Genomic DNA, 12,310 nt, shown 5'->3' with positions numbered 1-12,310 from the left:
GGTAATTGCCTCTCTGAAGCCCTGGAGTTGTTTACCTCCAAAGCAATTTCTGCCTGTCTTCCTCCTCGCTTTCTAAATGATAGTATTTATTGCATTGTTGGTGCACATGTTGCTCAGGAATAATAGCAAACTATTCCCATTGAAGCTTTTTGTTGATTTTACAGCCGTCTGAGCTTTCTTAATAAGCCATATGAACTATTGAAATAACATAGTAACCAACGTTCTTCAAAATATCCTCTATTGAGTTCTAAGTTGGAAAGTAATACAGGTTTGGAATGGCCTGAGGGTGTATTAAAAGTTTAATTTTGGAGTGAAAAATCTCTTTCAACACATACTGTATGCCTTAAAGACTTCTAAAGCCATCCAATAGCTGTATGTGAGAAACAGACTGCAATTTTGGATATTATTATTGATACTACTTTCCTTAGGCACGTCTAAATGATTTATTCACAATTTGGTTCTGCTTTTCCTTAAATTAATTGTAATTGACTGAAAAGGAGCCAACAGAACAAACCCGATTTTTTTTAATAAAGAGAGTTATAATGGACTGAAATAAATGTTGACATAATCAGTTTAGGTGAACTATTCATTTCAGATGTGGTAACAATTTCTGCAAATCTCATATCAATCTTGAGTACCTATACAGTAGTATTGCATCCGTCGTATCTTCGAAGAGCTTTTCGTTTGATCGAATGTGCAAATGTGTATTTCTGGAAAAAGACGAGCTGCTGGAGCACACAATACATCATCGCATTATTCCTTCGTGTTGTTTATCATTATGCACATACCCGTCTACAAAAAACAGACACATGACTTGGTTTGACGAAGCAGCAATAATGGGCGATAAAAGGAATAGGATCCCATTTATGAAACAGGGATCCAGACTTTGAAAAATGCTAGGGGAGTGTATCGAGCACAGACATACTATGTCATACGTCCACCATTTGACCATGTTAAGCATGAGAAGCCACCACGATTAACAGTGTAAAGAGGTCAGAATGCATGAAATAACATGTTACCCCATCTTTAAGATTCCTCAGAGAGGGATTTAGCAGTGAGTGGGCGGAGCTCATGCTTTTAACAAATGAAGACAAAGTACTGTAGGTAAGGTGCAGAGTAATATCACGGGCACTTACAAAGCTATAAGAAATGCCACGCTATTAAAGCGGGGCTCTCGTGTCCCATGCATCATATGCAAAAGAAAGTGTACTCAATTATGCCCACAATAGCATGTCTGAGAAAGTCAACTTGTGTGATTTAGGATTCTAGAGAGGAAGGCGTTGAAGTAGGCCGTACTTACCCGCATGCTGATTTATGAATATGGGCTTTGCTGGGCTCTTGTGGCCTTCCTCAGGGGTTTAATGGCTGTCTGCTTTGTGCCTCTGCATGGCCTGTATTTCACAGGTGCTAATAAAGCCGTAGAGAGACACCTTTATAGATCTCTTGTTTACTTGTCTTTTAAGATTACCTCATCTTATTCTTCAGGTTGCAGCTCATTGTGGATTAGAGAATGTGATATATAGTATCTTTTTATATGCACCTGCATGCGTTTCTCTACATGCATGTCTTAATCCATCACTGTGACATGGAGCCAGAACATACAGCATCGATTCTCAAAGAAACTGTCAGAATATTAACATGGGTGGTGCAGGAGTCGCAATGATGATGCTAGATAATGATGAGGTTGCTATGGTGATCTCAGGGATGTTGCTTTAAATGTCCTGTGTGCGATTTTTTTTTTTGTTGGATCTATTGTCCGAAATGCAATATAATACATATAATGCATGTGTCTTCAGAAGTGTATAAAGACCTTACATAATGAAGCGTTATGTTTTTATTATCTTATAATGAGCCATTTCTATCTACATACACCGTGAGTTCACCGAGAGCCATTTAGTTTCTACAGTAGCCCCAAACAGACAAAACGCTCTACCTTATCCATCATCAAAGACGCAAAAACTTGACGCATCTTAGTTGTGTGTCAGCCACCGTAGTGCTTAGGGAGGGGTGGAGTGAGCCGTTGTTTGCATTTCACAACCTCACCACTAGATTATGCTCATTGTCATACCCTCCAAGTTTTTGAGTGCTTGTGCTCGCATTTGGTTGCTCAGTAGTCTTACTGGTCCCAGTAGCACGTCACCTACCTGTTCACAATGGTAACAGTTGTTTCACAGGAGAAACAAACACTGCTAATGCACATGGCATAAGTTTACTTTTCGCTTTAGTTTGACCCTTAGCTTGTGCAACACCGTTCACCTGTCCAGACCCGGTCATTTGACATGCCTTACATGACCAAGCAGTTTCAGAGACAATGGGTTGGCCACGCTATTTATCACCGTTAGGCCAAAGAGCAGTGCAAGCGGAAGCTTAGACTATGACAAATCCGCAGCCATAAACCAGTTCTTAAGGTCTCCTACTACAGAAACTCAACTTAGGAGGTAAGAAAAGATCCAAAATCATGGCACGAAATCGCTATTTTCTTCCATTAAACGAAGACAATGATAAAGTAGGGTGAATTCTTGTTGATTCGGACACTTTTTGACATTGAGATGAATGTCAAAAAGCATCCCAATTAACCTGAATGCACCCTATAAGTTTGTCAGAATACAACAACCATCATCATATTGCATTATTCATAGACAGAATTCAATCCCATTTTGTAACTTGTTGTGGAAACAAGACAATTCCAGAGTCACACCTGTTTGTAAAAAACTTGAGCAATAACTGTGTGAACGCAGCCTTTGTTGTTTGCCTTCGAAGACTTTCTTTCACTATTTGTTTAAATACAGTAGTTGTGCACAACTTTCTGAATGCATGCGTGTCATTGTCAAATGCCCACAATCTTCACACAGCTTCGAGTTTGTCAAGTTCGGATTTTGTGCAGCATCTAAAAGTGACGTCACTCGACAATGCAGCATAGGGCGAGATGTCCTTATCATCAGCGGATGTCGCTCTCTCTTCACGCCGTACAGGAAATGTGTTTATTCCATCCAACATTTAATTATCTCAGTACCCATGTTGCTGTGACGGTTTGTTCTCGGATAGCTTCAAAGTCAGCTCTGAATGACAGCCCTGAAGCCATTTTTCCTATTTTGACTGAAGCTTGCGATGTTTGGAGATTCTAGGCAGAATCTTTGACCTTTCTCTTTCAAATCATTAAATCACAGAGTAGTTTGGTTGTGGAAACAAAAACTCAATTTTCTCTTTCTACACTTTAGTCTGACTCTGCCGGCAGTCTAGACAAAGTGAGTGGTAATTTAGGTGTCATTGGGGTCAAATTAACTAAATAAAGTTGCTCTAAAGCTTTGGGTGTATAGTTTGAGGTTTGATTTTGCAGCACTTGGAATAAGTCTTTCTTATTTAGGATTCCTTATCAGCTTCAGGATGTGAAACATAAACCAAAAAACAAAACCCAGCACCATGTGAAGCACTGGCGCATATGTCTGCATCACTTGTAAGTGGGGTCTCGCGGTTTAAAGGGGGCGGTCTTACGATTAGCCTAGTCTCATTGCATTGGCTGCATGATGTGACAGCGGGTATAAACATACAAAAGCGAACATGAATCATCCTCAGCTCTGAGTGAAAATACCACGGCGGGTTTAATATCACACCCCCAGATGCTACTGGTGTGCAAGGGACCACATATGACATGTGGTCATGTATTCGCATCCACTATCGAACAAATATATGACCACCAGGGCTGCCTGCAAGCGTTTATACATTTGATGGGTCGGTGTCAAACCTAGAAGACATTTATAGACATCATAGACATGCTTCTTACTGCTCCAAACAGTCGAGGATAAAAGGATTCTGCCTTCTGAAATAAATTGAGACAAACTCTATGAACACAGCATCACATGCATTCTTCCCACACAGCAATCCCAGAATGCATAGCGACAACCTCTGTGACATCTTTTATCGTCTTCAAACGGAAAATGTACAACCTTTGGTGTTTTGTGTTGAATCAACTGAACAGAATTTCTCAAATTTTCAAACACTAATACCTGACACCTGTTTGTTAATGATGGCCTGCGTCTTTAAGAGCCGTAATTCAAGTTCTTAATTGGATGACTCACACTTAAGCAGCAGGGTTGCCTGCAGAGTATAAGTGGGATTGTGACAACAAATCAGTTCTGTTGTTTTCTTCTCTTTTCGCAGCTCCTTCCAGCAGAAAGCCCGGAGACGCTCTCATCATCTCTGAAATTAAGAAAGGAAGTGTGGCACACAGGTACTGTCTCATGTCATCGGCCGGCACTACATCTTCTTTTGAATGTATAATCTTCAATTCTGTAGAAACGCTAATCTCATGCAAACGGTGTGACTCATTTTATACAACCTCCGTTACATAAACACCCACCAGCACCTCACGGTTTAATGTATTAAATAAAGATTGATTTTGTGTTATATCCAAGAGCGCAATGCTCCAGCGTCGCTTAACAATGTATGTTAAATGCAAATATATTTATTTGAAAGATGCAAGGCACCGAAAAACTGTGAAAAGTGAAAGTTGATAAAAGTTGCAGTTGCCCTTTGTTTCCTGTATGAATATATAAATATATAGTTGGGAAAAAAATGAGAGGCCATTTCAAAATTATTTATACTTTTTTGGGGGTTAAAGTACAATCTACGAACAAATTTTCTCCCAAATTTCAGATAAAATCGTGTTTCTATTTGCATTTATTTACATAAAAAAGAAAAGATGCTGTGTTTTTTCAGATCTTATATACTCATTCATATATATATATATTCATATCCACTTTTAAGCAATACAACAGTAATATTTGTACATGCATTTATGACAAGTTAAAAGAAAGTTTGTGGGATACCCTTCTTTTTTATCCCAGTTTTCACATGTCTTTGCTGTCAGTCTTTTACATTAGTGGATGACTTTATGGGACATCTGAGGTTTGATTTTGTTGAAATTCGACAGACATTGGACAGGATTGGCCACAATAAATCAAAAAATGCTGAATAAATAAAATGGGTTCGGAATGGGTTATTCTTTCCACAGCTGTATGCAATATTTATACACTGTGAAATCTTTTCAAGTCAATAAATTCAAGGCATCATTTTGGCGGTACTTCTTTTGTTGAGAACAGCTGATTCGATTTTACAGCTCGGAAGCCCGTATAGACCTCACGATCGCAATCAACATCAATGCAGTCAAGCAGCTTCCCGAGGGCCGCTGCTGAGATCTGCGTCACTACGGAGGGCTTCGTGTTCTCCCAGCCGCGCCGAATCAGAAGCCCTCCTCTGTAGCCGAAGAAAATTAGCATTTATCTGCATAAGCCTGCTTTCCCAGCTCGATGCAGACAGCGTTAAGCTCGCCAGTCTCCCTGAAGTCTCCGCGCAGATGTCGTGACATTATCCGCTTCGGGCGCAGATGAAGTGCTGATTTGGATGGGAGTCAGGGCCAAGAACGGACTCTTTAGTATCATAACCTGATCTGATTAAAGATGCTGAAGTGTGAAGAGAGTTTGCCATGCACGGCGGTTCATTTTTTAAATGGGATGTGTCGAAAATAGATTTCCAGAATGTTCTGCATTTATAGAGAGAACATGCAGAACTGTACCACACCATTTAAGGAACGGGTCGTGGGAAAATAACTATAATTTGCTCATCCTCGTATCATTCAAAATCAAGATGAATGTCTTTTAGGGAAATTAAAAAAGGAGATGTTTTGAAGAGCTTATGCTTTTTCCATAGAGTCATTTTCTATTTCCTCATTTCTTACGCCAAATAAAGAAAGTAATATTGGGGAATTCTCCTTAATTCTTCTATGTGATTGACGCGTAAAAAGCTTATCTAATAAAAATCAAACGGTCTCCATGGTAACCGTGTGGGTGGTTATGGGGATGTGTACCAGCTAATTACCCCAATTTTAGCACACGTTATAATTTACTGTACTTTTACATAATTGAACATATGTTGACCTACAATTATCCAAGGAAGAGAGAGAATCATGATCTGAACTGTAAAACGTGGAATGGTTAAATATTCTGTCTTTGTGTTTAGATGACAGTCCTTAAAATCTGCCTGTTGTCCATTTCCGCTTTTTTTTAATCGTCTAAAAATAAGAGAGGCATGTAATTTGAAGATGTGGTGGAATAATCGAGCGTTCAGGTGTAATTACGTCTAATAAATGTATGAAGGATATCGTTTACATTTAGTCATTTAGCAAACGCTTTTATCCAAAGCGACTTACAAAGAGTTCAGGGAGCAATAAGCGATATGTCATACAAGAGCGATAGTACAATAGGTGCTAATACAAAGTTACTAGTTTCAACAAAAGCTAGACCACTACCTGTTGAGAGAAGAGGGTTAGTGTACGTTTTTTTTTCTTCTCATGTGTCTGTCAAAACAATTATCACATAAGCTTGCTATAGTTGCTTAATAAAGATTGAAAGATGAATTAACACTTTAGAAATGTTTAACGTTGCATGATCACATTTCAACCCCAACAAACAAGAAGTCAAATCTTCCCAAAAATGATCTATTAAAATATCTTTTTTATTTATATATTTTGTGAATAAGTGTGAAGAAAATACCTAAACAGCCTTAAAACGATTGATCTTAAATATACATTATACCAAGGTTATTCTTGTTTACTAAAATTAAAACTTTAAAAACGTTCCCTCATTGAAAATAATTAAAATTATTGGAAAACTTAACTTGAAATGTCGCCTCAAAATAAAGTTTACATAATAAGTTTAAAGCAGTAAAAATTATAACAATAAAAAAAAAAGAAAACAAAAAGAAAAATGAAAAAATCTTATATAGCAACATTAAAAATAAACCAATATATTATAAAATTACAAACATTATGTACCAAAATTGCTAAAACTTTAACTAAAATAAAAAAAAAATCTAAAAAATTTTATTAGAATTAATTGTTGTTAATTGAGTTAATATTATTTGATTCTAACATATACAAAAGATAGGATACAGTAAAAGCTGTTCAATAAATACCAAAACATATATGAACATTTGTTGTGTTAGTTAGCTGTATTTTTTAATAATTATGTCTTAAATCAAAACAAACCAACTGCAGTGTGATTGATATTAATTGTAATGTAGGCTACAAAAAACATGACTTTTACATTTTTTTTTTAAACTTGGGTATCTTTTTTTGGAACCAGCTCTTCATATATAATACCAAATACCAACAGATATGGTGCTTAATTACAAAATAAAATAATTTAACAATTTTTCAAATAAGATGTTTTGCATGACTCTTAAATAATTCTTCATTTTGTGTAAAATGTAATTTCACATTTCTTTTATAATGAAATGAGTCTTGAATCCCACTTACAACTAAAGCAACAATACAAATAAACTCTTCACTTTTCATTTTATTCCTTTAAAGGACGGGCACCCTAGAACTTGGAGATAAGCTTCTGGCGATAGACAACATCCGTCTGGACAACTGCTCTATGGAGGACGCAGTTCAAATCCTCCAGCAATGCGAGGACTTGGTCAAACTGAAGATACGCAAGGACGAGGACAACTCAGGTACCCCAGAGTCCCTGCAACCCTCCCGCTCAAACACACACACACACATTAAAAGACAAAAAAACTACTGTCGAAAGACACTGCGTCAGCAATGACTTGTAATAGCAACGTTTTATTAGTTAGAATCAAGATCATGAATTAACTATTAGAGATCGGCTGATATAATCTGGTTTCAAAGAAGCAAGGATAAAGAAAGGACAGGGTGAGAGAAAACATGGAAGTGTTCTTCGCACAGATGAGCACTTTGTTTTTGTGAAAGATAAGTTTATGAATTAATCAGAAGGGATATTGTTTTCTCCTGTAATCCATCATTTAAATACAATTTGCTCTTGTCAATGTAAAGCGACCAAAAAAATCGAATCATGTTTCACCCTTATGTCCTTCAAAACCTGAATGATTTTTCTTCTGTGGAAAGCATAAGAGGATATTTTGAAAAAATTCTGTGGTTTTGTGTCCATACAATGGAAGTCAATGGGGGCCAATGTTGTTTGCTTACCATCATCCTTCAAAATGTTGTGTTCTGCAGAGAAATTCATGCAGGTTTGCAATGACGCAAAGATGTAAACAATAAAAATATTTTCATTTTTGGGTGAGCTATGCCTTTAAAAGGGATGGTTTGACATGTTAAGTTGTCACCATTATCTCCACCTAACCTTCTAATAAATCCGTCACTTCTCCTAGAGAGATTGAACAACATACAGAGCTTCCCTTGTATCCACACTCTCATCTTTCACACTTAACATTGTGCAGGTAGAAGAAGATTGTGTTTAATCGCCCCAATTTATGAATGTAATGCTCATTTGCTTCAATTAGCTGATTGGAATCCCTCAGAGCCTTCACCCTGCCTTTAGAAAATCACTGCGAACCTCTCAAAACCATTTACCCACAATCCTCCGCACCATGTATACAACAAAGAAGAACCACAGTGCCTTTGTCACATTTATATTTCATAAATCGCATCCATAGAACGGCTCTTTACATGTCTAACGTAGAAAATACCTCCATTCTTGTTTGCTCAAAGCTCAAATCTTTCTCGCTGAGAACACTGGGGTTGACATTCGTTTTGTGCACACGCTTTTTTTTTGAGCTGTGACAACAAACCATTAAGGGCACCATCAGCAGAATAAGCGAGGGCCCTGACTTGCGTGCTAAATGGGGTAATTTCCCTCCGAACTCTCCATTAGTCCATCGTCTGAAAAACAGTCGTAATGAACCGACTTCGTGTTAACGAACATCCCCAGACCCCCAGCACAGACGGTCCGCTCACACACAAACATAGCCTGCTGTAAAGTGGGAAAGTTAATGTTATGATCTGGCAGATATCAGCTCTTCATTAGTATGTGAAAGGGGGGTGGGAGTTGACAAGGATTGCCCTGAGGGTCTTTCAGTTTTTCTCTAGTCGTCTTCTCTTTAGCACATTTCCTCTTCAGGGTAGACGTGAGGTCGACCTTTTAATAGATATCGAGTGTTATGAGGAAATCATTTATGAACCGCTTTATAAAGAAACGTTGGTTTCGGCGATGTCACACAGTAGCTACTACTGTTTACACGGGGTAAATATGTTAAGCGTTATTTTGGTGAACTTGAACCTGCTAACTTTAAGCGTCTATTTTATCATCTCTTTTTGAAACATTAAATTTGAAGGTTACTTTAAATATTTATCCGTGCTTAGCTTTGTTGATTTATGTCAACATTTTCCACATAACGGCACCCAACAGCTCATCTTTTCAATCACTATTATAAGCCTACAGTTGTGAAGGTTTAGATAGGGAGACATCGAATTTCTTTTTTGGTTTGTTTCGGACTAAAATGTAAGAGATTGCAGTCTTAAGCTAAAAATAATTCTTGAAAATATAAAATATATTGGCTAACATAAAGGGTCCATTTATCATAAGTTAACTTAATTTTTAACATTATTGGTAGCATGAAATATCAATAAATATTGACGAATTTCAATTAATTATATTAAATATTAATAATTGTTATATAATATCAATTTGAACATTTACTTAAACGAAGCCAGTGGCGGCATTTCACCAAGACCAAGGAAATTTCCTCCAAACGTGTAAAAGAATCCATGAAACTGAAAACATGCCCGGAGACTTGCAGATAACAAACCCTACCCTCATATCGTTTAAAATGTGCTTTGTAAAGCTCTAATTCGGCAGCAAAAGGGCAACTCCAACTAAATATCTACTAAACCATCTGCCATTTATACTGAGTGTGTGACAATCGCTTCAAACTCACAGCCAGATGTTGTCATCGGGTATGAGCCTATAATATACGGCAAACATGCAATTAAATTAACAGCAAACACAATTAAACATGTAAAACATGTCTTACCTTGTCGCAGTGCAGTTTAGTGCATAGGTAGCGGTGAGTTTAAAGCAGTGCAAAATGACATCCAAACGCAGGTCATCCCAAAAAACGTGTGGACAGTTAGTACAATAAACTGCGACTGCGGAACACTGGACTACTTTTTTTATTTTTCACAGATAACGTAACAAATATTATTGAGCAGATGAGATTGTTATGTGACTGTTAAAGTAAATAACAATAATTGCCAATTTATCAACATTTGTTGACTATAAAGACCTCCCTACTACCCCTTACCTTACCTTACACTTATTATTAAAAACCCGTAAGGCATTTTTTCAATGGTTTCTTCATTTTGATGAAAATAAATGCCTGCATGATTTAATATGTGATGTGATAGTGTCAACATAACTAGTCACGCGTCTTACTCGCTACACCATTGCAGCTGCTGGTTGTTGAGTGAATGTCATTTTTACGCTTTAAAATACACACGCTTCCAACACCATCCAAGAAATATATAGCGGTCGCAAATATTTTGATTCAATCAATTTTCTTTTTGCACCACAACACGAGTTCACTTTTATATCTCATTTACACCTGACATTTGGTTTGCTGAAAGGCATTGTGGGTCCAGGCTGTAAGGTTTACCTCTGCTGGCGTTCTATTTAATGATTTGTAGTGGTATGTGCAGCATCCATTTCTGAAGCCGATGAAAGGGCTTCCATGAAATGGATCACAGGGTCAATATCCCATTTTTTGTATTATGCATGTGAATATCTCCATTGTTTCACTATGTTTTCCGAATACGGCTATTCTGTTTTCTTACATCATACTTGAGTTGACTTTACTTTACAGATCCACTTCTCCATTTCTCTCCATTTGGTTACCTTTTGATTATCAATCAGTTCTATTGAATAGTTTTATTGTGTTTTTTGGGCTGTTAGACCATTTAAAATGTCGACTGCTGCAGCAAATGAATCATGATTAACCAAATGACTGCATATATAAATATATGCATACAAGCCTTACAGAGAGATCTTTCAAAGACATCAAATTATAAAAACAAGCCTCAATACGTCACTTTTTTCTCTTCTGTTGCATTGTTTTGCAACTATCACAGCCCTAGTATTTCTGTTCATTTTCTGTCTATTAGTTCCCCCTACTTTCTGTTCTCGTTCCACCCATGTTTTATTTCCTCTTCCATCAACCGTACCTCCCTCCCCCCGCCCCCTGACTTCCTCTCTCTGTCCGGTGTTGTGAGGGGTGTCTTCGCTCTGCTCTCTGCCCCTCTGTGAGGTATCCTACGTGATGGCAGTGTTGATAGGGACGCCCGTGTGCTGTTGGCCTGTGTTGCAGACGAGCAGGAGACCTCCGGTGCCATCATATACACGGTGGAGCTGAAACGCTTCGGTGGGCCGCTGGGCATCACCATCTCAGGCACCGAGGAGCCCTTCGACCCCATCATCATCTCCAGTCTCACTAAAGGCGGTCTGGCTGAGAGGTACTACTGCGGAGATGATATGCTATTATATATACAGCTCATTTACACTAATGCATTTGGCAGGTGCTTTTATCCAAAGCTGCTTACGTTCAAGCCATGGTTTAGCGGTACATGGGTTCCCTGGGAATCAAACCCGTGAACTTGCGAGCTATATCGGATGAGCTTTATTATTACGGTTTTCTATTAATAAAGTGGTTATTGTAAATGCAAGTATAGAGAAGGCTTTTAAATGGCATTTTAGATGCCTGTGAAGAGTCACTTGTGTGCTGTCATGTCTGCAGGACCGGTGCAATACACGTTGGGGATCGCATCCTGGCCATTAACAGCAACAGTCTGAAGGGCAAACCTCTCAGCGAGGCAATTCACTTGCTCCAGATGGCCGGAGAATCAGTCATGCTGAAGATCAAGAAACAGGGAGAGTGTAAGTGCGGTCGCACGCATGTATTGACACGCGAAGTTTAACAAAATGGCTTCACACATCAATGTCGGGAAGTAACGGACTATAAAGAGGCAACATGGGAAACAAAGATTTTACAATTTTCAGCACAGTATTTAGTAAAAATCCAGTTTTAATAAATGTTTAATTGTTATGTTTCAGTTATATAATAATACAATAGTTATGTTAGCCTTTGAATTTTTTTATCTTTATAAAGGTATCTTGACTTTATTTTAACTACTGTATGTTAGATTAAGGGTTACTTGGTTGAAGCTTTTAAAGCTTTGTAAAATAGTACACACTCTCACAATTTTACATTTATTTCAAACTGTTATTTGATATTTGGAACAGTGGTCAAAAACTTAGACTGTTATTTCTGTGAAACTCTAAAGTTCAATAATATTACGCAGTCATTACAAGTACGCTTTGTCCGCATCTATCGCGTACTGTTGAGTGACTGTACTGACCGTAAACAAGTTCCTTTCCAACTACAAAAGATGAAATGAGCACTGATCTTCAGTCTGAGTTTCTCTGCTGGCCTATCA

At 37.8% G+C, this 12,310-nt stretch overlaps 1 protein-coding gene across 4 annotated transcripts in view; it reads left to right on the top strand.

Annotated features, from left to right (window-relative positions):
* Positions 1-12,310, top strand: part of grip1 (glutamate receptor interacting protein 1) — a 181,661-nt gene that overhangs the window by 157,341 nt on the left and 12,010 nt on the right. For 3 of the 4 annotated variants that reach the window (XM_079454785.1, XM_079454783.1, XM_079454784.1), the window contains 4 exons: positions 4,159-4,228; positions 7,367-7,512; positions 11,185-11,329; positions 11,611-11,750. In XM_079454785.1, the coding sequence (XP_079310911.1) occupies positions 4,159-4,228; positions 7,367-7,512; positions 11,185-11,329; positions 11,611-11,750 (501 nt within the window). Of the gene's footprint in view, positions 1-4,158; positions 4,229-7,366; positions 7,513-11,124; positions 11,330-11,610; positions 11,751-12,310 lie in introns of all 4 variants that reach the window. The other variant, XM_079454782.1, reaches the window with a different exon arrangement.

Source organism: Barbatula barbatula (genome assembly GCF_947034865.1).
Source record: "Barbatula barbatula genome assembly, chromosome: 4".
NCBI classification, from domain to species: Eukaryota; Metazoa; Chordata; class Actinopteri; order Cypriniformes; family Nemacheilidae; genus Barbatula; species Barbatula barbatula.
The sequence above is the reverse complement of the archived record's forward strand: the minus strand, read 5'-3'. Positions and strand labels throughout refer to the sequence as shown.